The following is a 14,749-nucleotide window of genomic DNA, read 5'->3' as shown; positions in this document are numbered from 1 at the left end:
GGCATACTAAAAAACCTCTCTTGACGTGGGATGTGCTACAACCATAGATTTTCTTTCTTCGGATACACAACAGCACATATTTATGAAGTGTGCAGTTGTGTATCCCAAGGCATGAAGCCTATGGTTCAAGCACATGCCATGTCCAAGAGAGTATTTTGAGTATGCCTCATTAGGGAATCAGATTATCATGACTCTTAAAATTGACATCGATTCTCACATTGCTATATTTTTCATTGACATACGAGTGAGAAGCATTTATGTTATGTACCTCCACATCAGCAATGTGAGAATTGATGTCAATTTCAATATTACTCCAGCACGACTCTCAAACATACCAGTGTCTCAAAATAATATCGTGTCTGTATTTTTGTGGTTAGGAGTCTGCTATCATTTCTTGCCATTCTTAATGAAAAATTACCACTAAAGATTTGAATTTTGCTTCAAGAGGGTTTGGAATTCTCAACGCCGCTAGAAGCAGCCATTAGTAAGTTTATCCATTCTCAATATCGTTGACTTCTTAATTGTAGACGTGGCAAACATCCACTCATCCATTAAAATGCATGCCCAACGATCCTTATTAAAAGGTTAGTGCTGGAGTGACATCTTGATGTAGTGACGTGCGCATGCTCATAAATATATTTTCTCCGAGATACGAGTAAAACGCATCTATGGATTTGCGTGTTGTCCCCGTCGAGGTCACTCCAGCAGGACTGTTTTTAAAATTTGAAATGTCTATTGCTGATGTCATTCGTGAGCAAAACAATCGCTCACAGTATAATACCTCGTTTTCCACTCCACGATCATTTTCTGCTTATAAATTAGGGATAATTATCAAAAAAATACAAAAAAAAAAGTATTTATGAAAACAAATCGAATTTTTAAGAAATTTTTAAAAAGATACAAACCGGTCTTTAAAAGACCGGTTTTTTCTCTCTCCTCAAAATTTCTCATACACTCTCTCTCCTCTAATATAAAAAAAAAAAAATGAAAAAACGGTCTTTAAAAGACCGGTTTTCTCTCCTACTCATTAATCTCTCACCATTTCTCTCTCTTCATTATTTAAAAAAACAAACTAATTTTTTTTTAAAATTTTTCTCTCTCTTCTTTATTTCTCACTCACTCTTTTCTCTCTCCTTAAAATAAAAAACGAATTTATTTTTTAAAATTTTTCTCTCTCTCATTCATTTATTTCATTCACCCATTTCTCTCTCCTATTATTTAAAAAAAAAATGATTTTTTTTTAAATTTTCTCTCTCTTTACTTATCTCTTTTGTAAAATATTAAAAAAAATTGTTTTTTTTAAATAACATAGGTGAGAGAAAAGAGTGAGAGAAATGAATGAAGAGAGAGAAAAAAATTTTTAAAAAAATTCGTTTTTTTTAAATAATAGGAGAGAGAAAGGGGTGAGAAAGAAATGAATGAAGAGAGAGAAAATTTTTTTAAAAAAATTCGATTTTTTTTAAATAATAGGAGAGAGGAAGGGTGAGAGAAATGAATGAAATAGAGAGAAAATTTAAAAAAAAGATGTTTTTTTTTAAATAATAGGAGAGAGAAATTGGTGAAATAAATGAATGAAGAGAGAGAAAAATTTAAAAAATAATTCGTTTTTTTTTTATTTTAAGGAGAGAGAACAGAGTGAGAAATAAATGACGAGAGGAGAAAAACTTTAAAAAAAAATTAGTTTTTTTTTTAAAATAATTGAAGAGAGAGAAATGGTGAGAGATTAATGAGGAGAGAGAAAAACCGTCTTTTAAAACCGGTTTTTTTCATTTTTTTTTTTAAAAATATTAGAGGAGAGAGAGTGTATTGAAGAATTATTTGAGGAGAGAGAAAAACCGATCTTTTAAAGACCGTTTTTATCGTTTTAAAAATTTCTTAAAATTCGATTTGTTTTTCTAAATACTTTTTTTTTTTTTTTTTTTTTTTTGTTGTTTTTTTATTTTCCTATCCCTATAATTATAATATCAGATGTCTTGCTCCTTCCGCTGATCCTCAAATCGATCAAACAGCCGAAAGTCTCGAAGAACTCTCTCATCTCTTCTGCATCCCCCATCCTTCCTATCTTATCTTCTTCCCTACAATTGGTGTTTCATGTATCCATTTCGAAGCTAAGGTTTAAATTACAAGATTACTACCTCTTACTCTCAGAATCTCTCACTTAATTCGATCTAATTCTAGCAAATTCGCTGAAACACAGTTGTTTTGGGCTTGCGTTTGTTCTTCTTTCTGTGGTTTCACAATCGTTGGTTGCTAAAGAAGGCCTCTCTGTAATATCCAAGAGTTTCTTATATGGCTGCTAGTTCGAATTCTTCAAACGGCTTCTTAGATCCTGAGCTGATAATCTCACATAAATTCGCCGAGGTCCATTTCCTTTTTGTTATTTTCTTTATCACTTGTATGAGCTATGTTTGAATTGTAATTCGAGCTTTCTTTTACTGATAAAGTTGTTCTCTTTACGTTTTTGTTGGTTCTCTTTGTTGCATAAATGGGATATGTTATAGACGACATTCAAGTATACTGAAAGGTAGATTACCCTCAACTCAAGAAGCTCTACTAATTCTTGTCAAATTTATTTGTTGGTTTATCTAAGAAGTTTGATCTATTTGTAAACAGAGATGTAGCACTGTATGCTCTTGGAGTTGGAGCATGTGCAGGGGATGCCTTGGATGAGAAAGAGCTGAAATATGTCTACCACAAAAATGGGCGGCCATTCATACAGGTCTTGTTGTGAATCTAATAAGCTGTTTCACTAAACATAGTTAAGGGTATCCATTGATGCATTTAGGACAACGGTTACAAATGAGATGCATAGTGAAAGCCTATATTAACCAAATGCTTGTTATGTCTTACTTGTATTTCTGTAACCCTTGTTCACCAGGGTACCGTATTCAATACAAAATGGGACTTCTTTTCTTTTCCCCGATTGTTAACCAATTTGGTTGTTGAGCTTCACACAAGTTCTGGTTATTATATATACCTTAAAATTTTGCTTCATAGCTCTTTTGTCTCATTGTACTGGTAAATGGAAAGTACCACATTAAACTTTTGTTGGATTTTAAACCCATGAGTAAGTTGGAAAGCAAATAAATCAATTTATTTGTCGTCATATGCTTTATTTTTTTGAGCTAGGGTGATAGTAATTTTGTTATAGTTGATAACGTGCCTTATGCTTTAACAACAAGGTGTAGAATGTGGAGGTACTGCTACTTATCTTTCTTCTCTCTAAATATAATATTTGTATTTTTTTAAATCATCATTAGTAAGAAAGGATACAAAAAACCAATAGGGTCAAAGGGACCTACCACCAAGGAGAAGAAATCAATAAAGAGTTGCCCCAACCCATTGCAGTAGTTCCCCAATCTATGGACAAAATCCTCTAAGAAAAGCCCCTACCATCAGTATCCAACTTAGACCATTGAAATAAGAGGGGCTTGATATTAATATGATGTTGTAAAGCTCCATTTCCTCAACATTGAAAGCCATTCTATTCCTCTCGTTCCAAATGTCCCAAATTACAATGAAGGGAAAAGATCTCTATAATAAATGATTCCAAGGAAAGATGGTTTTGATGGACCACTTGCGCAAAGTTCCATAACTAACTTTTAGTGGATTTGAAAGGGATGACTTTCTAAGTGTAGTTTTGTCTTGCTTCCCCTGTGCCTTATCAATCGAGTCACTTTCAGCTCAATTACATAGACCCTTTGCCTTAGGTTGAGCTGTTGAAGTGTTTGATTGCCTAAAGAGTTCGATAAGTCCCAAAGTGGGTAAAGGAAAAGCCCCAAACTTTTTTGCAAAATTGAAATGGAATAAAATTTGGCCTTACCCACGAACAAACTAGAGTTTGCTCATGCCGTGTGCCTACTGCATGTGCATCCTCTTTGGGGTTATGGGGTAAACGAGGAAAGATAGTAAAAGTAGAGGGTTATTTACGAGAGTTTACGACCTGAACAAGGATTGGGAAAGAACTCAGTTTTGGGATGAGTTAAACGACGTTAATGCGTTGTGGTACAAACCTTGGTGCATCGAGGGGACTTTAATGTTGTTCTGTTCTCTTTTGAAAAGCTTGGAGGCTCAAGGTTTCTTCTAAGATGAGAAGGTTTGTGGAGTTCGTGCGTTCTAACGAGTTGGTGAATTTGTCGTTCATTGGAAAATGGTTCATTTGGTCAATTAATCAGGAGCTCCCAATTATGAACAAGCTTGACAAAATTTTGGTTTCGTTTCCCTGGGAGGTTCACTTATCAGGGGTAAGTCAAGAGACTGTCCCTAATCCGGCTTCAGACCATTGTCCTATCCTTCTTCAAGTTGGTTAGTTTTCAAAGCGTCCCTATCCTTTCAGGTTTGAAAATATGTGGTTGCATAGTAATTTCAAGGAGCTAATTTATAGTTGGTGGTCAAGTGTGACTTTCGTTGGAAGACAGGTAGTTTTTAGACAAAAGTTGAAATTTATCAAAGAGAATCTCAAGGAGTGGAATAGGGAGGTGTTTGGTAGGGTGGAGGTAAAGAAGAAGGAAATCTTGTTGGAATTAGAAGAGTTAGATAGGAGGGAAGAGGGTGGGCTTCTTTCTCCGGGGGAAGGGTTAGAAGGCTTGGTCTTCAAGAAGAGTACAAGCAAAGGGTCAACATGGAGGAGAAGAGCTGGGTACAGAAATCAAGGATAAGATGGCTTAAAGAGGGAGGCGAGAATACCAAGTTCTTTCACTGAATGAAAAATGCTCATAGGAGGTCAAAGCACATTTAAAAAATCAAGATCGGGGGACTTTTGATTAGGGGGAGGATGAGGTCAGGAAGGGAGTGTTGGGTTACTACACCAGGTTGTACTTTGAAACACATTAAGTGAGACCCAAGCTAGATGGGTTGCAGTTTGATCGTATTTCTGAGACACAAAGGGTTTGGTTGGAAATGTCGTTCAAGGAAGAGGAAATTTTGGCATCTATCTCTAGTTCGTGCTCGGATAAGGCTCCTAGCCTAAATGGTTTCTCTTTGGGCTTCTTCAAAACCTTTTGGGATACAATTTATACGGATCTTTTGGCGGTTTAATGGATTTTTATGACCATGGTGTTTTGGATATAGGGTCGAATCGCTTTTTCGTTGCTTTGGTGCCAAAGAAGTTGGGGATTGAAGATATTGCAGACCTAAGACCCATTAGTTTGGTGGGTATTACTTATAAGATCCTATCGAAATTTCTTGCCACAAGGATGAATGAGATGATGAATGGGATCGTTGGCCTGAGCCAAGGAGCCTTCATGAGGGGGAGGTAGATCATAGATGGGGTCGTAGTTGCAAATGAGTGCTTGGATTCGAGGTTGAAATCTGGAGTTTCGGGTTTAGTTTGTAAGATAGACCTTGAAAAGGCTTATGATTACGTAAGTTGGAGTAGCTTGAGGTATCTTCTAGGGAGGATGGAGTTTGGTCATAAGTGGATTTATTGGATTATGAAGCGTGTTTCCTCTCCTACCTTCATCATTTTTGTTAATGGCTTTTCCGAAGGTTTCTTCAAGAGTTCACAAGGCTTGCGTTAGGGCAACCCATTATCTCTCTTCTTGTCCTTGGTAGTGCTAAGGCTCTGGGGAAGATGACTGGTAAAGCAGTACTTATAAAAAAAAAATTGATTATGCAATAGATAAAGAGTCTTGTGAGGCTTTAGGCCTTGTGCAAGGGGTCCTTTGGTCACTCAGTTATAGTTTGCGGATGACACGTTAGGTTTTTTAGATGATGACATTGGTCAAGTTAGATTCTTGGGCGGGTTGCTGTGTTGTTTTGAAGTGGTCATAGGGTTATCGATGAATCTTTGCAAGAACAAAGTCTTCCTAGTGGGTCAAGTCTCAGATGTTGAGTTTTTATCAGCTCCTTTGGGGTGTAATCACCTTCTATTGGAATGGAATCTTGTGTGCCGAGAACTATGAGAGAAATTTTTGGGAAATGGGTTTTGATCTTCCAAAAGGTTGATTTTGAGCCTAACTTTGTTCGTGATTACTTGGGGTATTTGGAAGGAAAGAAATGCTAGAATCTTCGAAGGAAAGAACAGTCATCTCAAGAGTTATGTTTGTCGGTCCTTGGACTTTTGTTCTTTTAGTACAAGATCTTTAAGGAGTTAAAATGGGTGTTTCCTATTTATTTTATTTTATTTTCTTGTGTATTTCTTTTTGGTGTAGGTCAGCTCAATCCCCCCACTCTGTTTGATGTTTTTTCTTGCTATTAATTTAAAAAAGAAAAAGAAAAGGGTATTATTGGAAAAGTGATAGAAGAAAGATAGTAAAATTGAGTGATATTATTGAAAGGGGGGAGGAAAGACAATAAAGTTGAAGGGGGTGAAAGGAAAGGTAATAAAGTGTGGTAGTGTGGAGACCCTACTCCACTATAGCCGGAGAGGGACGTTTATACTACACAACTGTAGCTAAGGTGAGTCTATAGATTTTCTACGATTCTAATGCAAAGAATTGGATAATTAATGATCAGGATTTTGTCAATGGTACATTTCAAGAAAAAAAAAGAAGAGAAATTTCGAAGGAACTTTGAGGATTGTGTAAAAAGATCTAACTATGAACAATTCTTTTCGAATCCATGACCACCACATATCACCGACTGAGACCATTGAGACTAGAAAGCAATCCAGCAACATGGTTGACTTCCCAATCACACAAATTCCCAAGGAAACCAATGTCCAAAGCAATGTCATCACCTATGTCGATCATGTAGTCTTGGACTTGGAGACTTTTTCAGACAGGGTGTAAAGAACAAGATAATCCTCTTTGGCAGGAATATCACCACTTTAATGATCCTTGTAGAGATGAACCTTGTCACCTCTACCCATTATAAATCCAATACCTTCAACGAATTGCTCATGGAAATTCGATATACCTTTACAAGTGCTACACCCGTAAGAAAAACATACCTCTCCACCATCCCAGTTTGGATTTACATTCCCATACTTGGAGGCAATGACCCTTCTCCAAAGACTAGAAGTATCATACTACATGTGATTACTTGTTATTCCGTTTGGATTCTTCATGGATTTCATCTAGGTAGTTTATGTTAATGATTTTATGCATGTTTTTTAAACCTAAAAAAGTGCAAGTTGCTATACTATCATATGTTTGTGGATGTTACTAAGAAGTCCTCTCTTTGTGGGCCTTGTTTATTTATCATAATGAAGTCCGCTTTAAGATGCACAAAAATATTCTACATTTAGCAACTGACAAATATGTGGATTTTACCATCAAAGTTGTTGCACTGCAGGTCCTGCCTACATTTTGTGCTTTATTTACTTCAGGTGATATGCGAATGTTCAGTGAGGTACCAAGTTTGCAGTAAGTTACTGTTTCTGAGAAAAATGTCCTTTCATGTTTCGCTTATATGGATGTATGTATTGTTAGCCATCTTGTCTTCCTTGTGCATCTTTAGACAATTGTTCTATGTGATAACTATTTTTGCAAAATGACATTGACACCATCTTTTCATTTTTTTTGTTTGTTTGTTTTTGGTCGGTAGAACTCCTTTTCAATATTGTGTACCGTAGCCAGTGTTATATTTTATTTTTTTCATGGGCAAAGATGGGTTAGTGGTTAGCATAAGAAGTATAAGTTCAAGGGGGTTTGAACCTAGGACGTGGGAACAACTCTCCACACATCTTACCACTTAGCTAAGGTTAGAAAGGTGCTAAGTGAGGCAATGCAATGCCATCTAGGTACGTGAGATGGGGCCTTAACCCAAAAAACATCAACACTGCCCTTATTGAGGATATCTTAGTCATTTTCATTTTTTTAAAGTTACACTTATAAAACCTATACACATGAAACAACCTTAATACAACCCATTTTGAAGATCAAAATAACTTCAATAAGTGTGTTTTTTTTAAACACCCTTTTTTCTGACCTGAAAAGCATAAGAATTCAATTATACAAATGGTATGACTATTATTTCAATGAGATATCTATATACCCCCATCGCCTAGGCGCACCTAGCGCTTTTAATTTCTTTAACTATATCATCTGGTTTGGACAATAAAATTATGTGTATATGTTGCTTTTGTTTTTACCAGATTTGATCCGAGACTTCTACTACATGGCCAACAATACATAGAAATCTACAAGCCATTTCCTTCAAGTGCATGTGTAAGACTTTCGACTAAAATACTTGGATGATAGTTCCATGATGTGCCTTCGATTGATGAATGAATATTACCACTTCAAGAGATTTGAATCCATTGTTGATGATGGGTTTCCATCTTTCTTCAATCGGTGATGTTGATTTCACAAAGCCTTCTTTTGTGGTGTTCGGTGCACACAACCTTTCCTCTTTTAATAATCTATTACCATTATTATTTTAGTTGTTGCACTGATTTGATCAATCGTTATTTTTGTGGTCATACTGCATGCGCCAATTTTGTTATCTAGGCAGCTTTTACTTTTGGTATTTGGTTTGGATATTGTTATTCAGTGGTTATCTATTTCCCTTTGAGCTGCACTAGAATTTCCCTTTGTCCATATTTCCATGTCTTTTTCAAACTAACCACATACACATCCCTTGTAGGGACATTCAACTTTGTAAATTTTTTTTATTATAAAAAAAAAACAGTGTTTTAGCACCTCATGTTTTTACTGATATTAGAGAGACCCCTTGCTTTTCAAACTGATGACATGCAACCCTTGGCCTCAATTTCCTGTGCCTATACTAATGAAAAATGACTAAGTGCCCTCGCTTCAACCTCCATTCAACTTTTTGGAAAAAGAAAGTGATTTAGCACCCCCGGTTTAGTCTTTTAAAATCTTGCTCACTATTTATGCCAATAAAAATTCTTGAGTTTGTCATTCCATTTTATTTGCTAGCGCTTTTCTTATACTTGAGGCCAACAACTGCAAGTGGTAAACCAGCATCCCTTTTTGCCATAGCATTTCCAAATTGTTTTAGGTATTGAGCATATCCTAGAGGATTGCTATATTTAAATGACTTTCTACAAAAAGACCCCAAGCCAATTCAAGGACAATGATTTAAGCTAGTGGATGTGACTTATCTCGTCTAAATAGAAGCTATAATTACACATACGAATCATGAAAAGAACTCTACCTTCGACCTTCACGGGAAATGCTTATTCAATTCCTTCATAAGTATTAACATACTAAGTGTTATTGGGGACAAGAAATTACGTTTTGTATTTTAAGATCCCTTTCATTTGGAAGGCTTGAGAAGCAAGTATGCAAGCCTTACATTCAATGTGTTCCTTAACAGTATCATGAACATTTTAGGAAGAGCTGTATTTCCCTTGCCTTCCATACCAAATTTTGAAACAATAGACCATTGGGGAGCTTCATCATTTGGAAACAAGTGTTTAGTTACTTGGCATCTCCATCAAATCTTCAGCAAAAAACATTACATCTATGGTCTCCCCATGTTTTCTCTTCCAGACTTGAGCAAGCTCCTCTTGAAGGTTGTCTTGCACCCTTTTTTTTTTTTGATAGGTAAAGATCAATTCATTCAAAAGTGGAGATAGAGAAGACCATCCGAAAAAAACGATACAAACCTTAACAAAAGGCTGTAAACAGCCAAAAAACAAACCCAAAATTACACCATACTTACATTGCACACCTTCTCTTCGCTATCTTTCCCACCTCCTTGAGGATTCTAATAGAGTAATTGATGCCGGAGTACCATTTGCTTGATCAACGAATTACATAAAGAGAACTTGAGTAGGATGTCTACCTATGTTCAGACGATTGGATGGTCCTTGGGATTCATACCACATGAGAATGTAGATTCTATTTGTACAAACAGAAGTTGGGGTTTTGTTGTGAATATTTGTGCGAAAACCTGAGTAGCAAACCAAATGCTTAGACCGCATTTGTGCAAAAGTAAAGGTGAAGCATAAGTGGATGGAAAATTTTCTGCAACAAGGTGAGACAATGAAGCAAATTGTGCTCATTGAGAAACCACCGAACTTTCAATCACACTGCAGGGGTGGAGCCAGGATTTTCTTCTAGGGGGTGCAAAATATAGTTATGGTAAGGTTGAAGAGCTTGAAGATGACCGATTTGGGGGGGGGGGCGGAAATTCAGTTTTTGTTAGAGGTTGAGAAAAAGAATATCTTGGTCATTTCTTGTTACTACATGAGAGAAGACTAAAGTCAATGCAAACAATGTCATCAATTTAAAAAAATAGATTTCAAATTTACCAAACCTGCATGCCAATTGACTTCAATCTTCTCTTGTAGACCAATGCCAAATGACCTCATTATCCTCGTCTTCAACCTGAATAGATTAAATTAATTTAATATAGAAGTGAAAAACTGGAAAATGAGTAGTATTATGGAGAACAAATTAAAGATTTTTGATTGGTTGGAAATGAGGGTATTTAAGTTTTTTTTTTTTTTTGTTAGTCAATAAATGAAAAACAATGTCAAAGGGGCATATGTTATTATTTTGAAAACATGGGGGGGGGGTCTCCAATATCCACCAAATTGGTAGAGGGGTGTCTCAGTTATGAAAAGATGGGGGCTGGGACAAAGGGCATTCATCAATTTGAAAACATGGGGTGTGTAAAATATTCACCAACACATATAAGGGTGTCTAAATGATCACCCCAAATATTTGGGAGGGAGGGGGCAAAATAGTGGATGTGGGACAGGGGCATCCCTCTCCCCTCTCTCCCCCCCCGCTCCACCCCTGCTGCTATGTAAGAAGGGACTATAGAAGTCTAGTTTGATAAAATTATCTGTTTTACGGGAAGCGGTAGGAGGATGGGTAACTATAGTTGACTATCAAAAATAAGGGGGGAAAAGCACCCTTGCTCAACTTAAATCTATACCTAACACTTTGATAGTGAACATTTATGACGGGCATTTAATTACCTATAAAAAAAAGACACACATTTAATTTCAATACAATTTCCTTACTAATAAATGAGAACTGTGTTCAAAGAGTGGAAGTGATTTTTAAGTTTATCCACCTAGCAGTAATTCATTCTATCCATCCCATGCAATATGGATACTTGATCCTGAATTACGGAACTGGTCTCTTTGGGGTATTACAATGTTTTTCAATCTTAGATAGTGTGTGTGGTCTGTGTTCCTATGTGTTCGCCCGCATGCACGTTTGCATCTGTGTTTTTGGTAGTTGCAATTTAGCAAGAGTTACTAAATTTGCTGGAAGGCCATAACTGATCTTTTTTAATAATATCAACCATCTGACACTATCTTCTGGACAGTTTCTTCTTACCCAGCCTAACAGCCCCACCCCCATAAAAAATGTTATTATTTATAGCTAAAATGTATTCTCATATGTTCATGTTGTTGATCAGATACAAAATAGAGCAGTCATTGCGGGATTGCATGATAAAGGTATGCTCCTTGAAGAATTATTATTTCATTGAACTTTTGTCCGTGTGTGTTAATATGACAGATCTGGGATCAAAACCTCACCTTCACTCTTAAACCTATCCAAAAGAGAAAAGGAAGAGTTTATGCTCGTATAGTAAGGAAGATTGAATTGAGTTGTTTTTTTCACTAACATTCAGTTATTTTCACTAACTCTATTTGCCTTGCACAAAAGAGTCTTGAGAGAAACTTGAATAAGAGCCCCACTTCATGCTGTGAATGATAGCATTCATAGTTCTGGTTTTTGGTTAGGTCTGAGAGTTTTTTGTAAGCCAATATTTGATTTTCCAGGTAAAGCAACTGTTTTTGAGATAGAAACCACAAGTTATGAAAAAGATTCAGGCGAAGCACTATGCATGAACCGGTTAGTGTGGTCTTTAATTGCATGTCTCTCAAAGCATGTTAGACTTTTAGAGTTTGCTAACTAATCTTATATAGTATCTAATGGTGCAGGATATCTCTTATATATGGTATCTAATGATGTAGGATGACATTCTATTTGCGTGGTGCTGGTGGCTTCTCAAAATCATCACCTCTGTATTCATACTCCAAATATCCAGCCGACCAAGTTTTGCCTGTTAAAATTCCAAAACGTCAGCCTTTTGCAGTGTATGAGGAATGTACCCAACAATCTCAGGCATGCAACTTCTATGTCAATGTTGTTTTGACATCAAACAAGAGAGTTATTTTACTAGTATATTTTTAAAAGAATAGGTATTAATAATTTTTCTTTATTTGAACTTTGATAACTAGAAATAAAGGAAACAGTATGAATTAATACAGATAACTTGTCTTGTTGGATGATAAATGATTAGCTATAAAACTGTTAACCTAGAAAATGATAATTAATATAATGAATGGTTATGCACACCAAGTGGGATTAGGAGTTGTATTAAGGGAGAATTCTGGGAAGATATGAATGTACTCATTCAAATAAGTCCCTGTTGGAGAAAGGATATTTGTAAGACAATGTTAATTAGTCATTTAGGAGAGAAAAATAGAGGATGTGAGAGGATGCATGGAGGACTTGGATTTGATGAAAGAAATGAAGTGGGAAATGCAAACCTTGACTTTGTTTGTTTATGAACTCGATCTTGCAGTAGTAAATGCGTATTTCAAAAATAAGGATAAACATTTAATTATTTTCAAGAGAGAAACCAATACAGATGAACTATTTTCTACTTGGGAAAAATAGGCAATTGATATGCAAAAATTGTAAGGTTATTCCATGGAAGAGTCTAATCGCATAATGTTGGTTATCGATTTTGGATGTTTACATTAAAACATGGAAGAGAGGGAACGAAAATAAAAATATACCAAAGAATAAGGTAGTGAAACCAAAAAGAAAAACATTGTCGTTTCTAAGTATATTGATAAAGGGGAAACTGTAGAATTTAGAGATAAATACTACAATTATAGTGATACCCGGTGAATGTGTACTAAATATTGTTTGTGGCGTGCAATGCCACCTTTACTAATGTAGCTGCACAACTCACATACTAGTAGACTCTTTTCATTTGGACTACGGTGATCATATTTCCAACCAGGATCATTTGATTTAGGCCTTAAGGAAGAGTTGGCCGACAAGGACGACGTACTAATTTCTAAGTTTCTAACAAGTAAAATAGAAAAAAACAACTAAAAAAATAGAAAACAATAATAACTATTAAAGTAAAAAAAGTATATGTATATATATATATACCTCAACCTCAACTTGCATAGTACTAATAGAAAAGAAAAAAGATGATGATTAATGAAAATTTTGAAGATTCTTGAATGAATGAATGGTGATGTTGATGTTGAATTGTTGATGTTTGATGTTGAATATTGATTTGATCTGATCTTTCTTGAAGGTTGAAGTTGAACACTTGAGCTGGAAAGTTGAATGAATCTTGATTCTCAAGTCTTGAGTTGAAAGTTGATAGTTGAATGATACTTGATCAATCTTGACTCTTGATTCTTGAAGTTGAAGGTTGAACTTGAGTTGGATGAATCTTAATTCTTGATCTTCAAATTTTGATAACTTCACTTGATTCTTGAATCTTGACTTGAGTAGGTGATAGCTTTCTTTGTCTTCAAGTCTTGAGAGTTGAGAGTGAGAGTGAGTGAGTGACTTGAATCGAGACTTGAGAGTAACGAACAAAGAGATTTAAGAGTTGGAGGCTTTGTGAGAAAAAGAGATTAGATCATTAAAAGGTAGTTGAGCATGTTGTAGAAGAAGTGGGGTATTTATATGAGAAAGGAGAGTTTAAAGCCCCCGCCCCCCCCCCCCCCCCCCAAAAAAAATAATAATAATAAAAAATAAATAAATAAATTGTGTCCAACGGTCATATTTATGACCATTGGACATTATGCAATCGTATACTGCCACATATGCCATCGCATATTTGTTAGATAGCATATTTTTGGATATGCGATATTTAGTTTTGAAATAGCATGTGCGACCGCATTTGACAACATTCATAACTAAAGGAAAGTCTATTGAGATAGTTCAGCCATATGTGACAAAGAACTATTATAGCCCCATTTAAACAAAACGTGCAAGTTGAAGATTCAAAAAAAAAAAAAAAAAGCATGAGGAAGATTATAAAATAAAAAAAAAAGAGGTGTGGATTAAGGTAGAGAGAGTGAATATGAATCCACTTGAATTAACAGAATACATAGCTTTAGATAGAATTGAGCGGAGGAACAAGATTTATTCAACCAATCTCCAAGTTTTGGGATAAGCCTTTGATGATGGTATTTTATTTTTTTCATGTAGTCTTGCATAAAAAAAATTTCTACTACATTAGAACGGAAACTAATCCAATACTCAGATTTTTTTTGGCAGTATACGACCAACATCCTCTAGAAACAAGCCCAATATTTGTGATCAAGGTTTTAAGTTTGATTTCGTCTTATATTTTAGTCAGGTTAGGAGGTGGAAATATTCTGATAAGTTGTAGAAAAGTATATGGTTCCAAGTTATTATCAAATAAGGAGTTCGGTTATGGTTTCCTTGCTATGATCTGAAACAAGGTGGCGCTCTCCATTTGTTCTGCTTGCAACAACTCAAATGCACTAGTCTTTCAGAATATTCATCCAAAACATATAAAATATGCATTGGAACAAATGCACTCATAACACTATCATTGACAATGTTTGGAGTAGGAAAAAAGAAAATCAATTGCATTGATACATTTTGACATGCTTATTTGAAGCTTTTACTCTCTAATTGTACATTTAAATATTCATAATCATGCCATTTAGTGGGTAAAATCAACAGTAGTTGACTTCAGATTATCCCATGCTTTATAGTTTTTAAAATTTTATAATATATAATGCATGTAATTAACCCATTGGAGTTCATGAACATTAGTTATTTAAAATTTTATTTAATATACT

General features: G+C 35.3%; 1 protein-coding gene across 4 annotated transcripts; it reads left to right on the top strand.

Annotated features, from left to right (window-relative positions):
• Positions 1-1,960: 1,960 nt before the first annotated feature.
• LOC147381163 (enoyl-CoA hydratase 2, peroxisomal-like) lies at positions 1,961-13,594 on the top strand. 4 transcript variants are annotated; one of them, XM_086430762.1, is made up of 9 exons: positions 1,961-2,113; positions 2,198-2,361; positions 2,502-2,524; positions 2,614-2,719; positions 7,237-7,307; positions 8,039-8,111; positions 11,290-11,329; positions 11,657-11,729; positions 11,852-13,594. In XM_086430762.1, exons 2-9 carry the CDS (start codon positions 2,290-2,292, stop codon positions 12,069-12,071), a joined length of 678 nt encoding a protein of 225 aa, XP_086286888.1. In that variant the 5' UTR covers positions 1,961-2,113; positions 2,198-2,289; the 3' UTR covers positions 12,072-13,594. The 4 variants fall into 4 exon arrangements, with proteins under 4 accessions (XP_086286888.1, XP_086286887.1, XP_086286889.1 ...); XM_086430761.1 differs by having other exon boundaries at positions 1,961-2,361; positions 11,852-13,593; XM_086430763.1 differs by having other exon boundaries at positions 1,961-2,361; positions 11,819-11,994.
• The last annotated feature ends 1,155 nt before the right edge of the window (positions 13,595-14,749 follow it).

The sequence above is a fragment of the Akebia trifoliata genome, unplaced genomic scaffold, assembly GCF_017979445.1.
Source record: "Akebia trifoliata isolate Shusen 1 unplaced genomic scaffold, ASM1797944v1 Contig00686, whole genome shotgun sequence".
In the NCBI taxonomy this organism is placed as follows: domain Eukaryota; kingdom Viridiplantae; phylum Streptophyta; class Magnoliopsida; order Ranunculales; family Lardizabalaceae; genus Akebia; species Akebia trifoliata.
The sequence above is the reverse complement of the archived record's forward strand: the minus strand, read 5'-3'. Positions and strand labels throughout refer to the sequence as shown.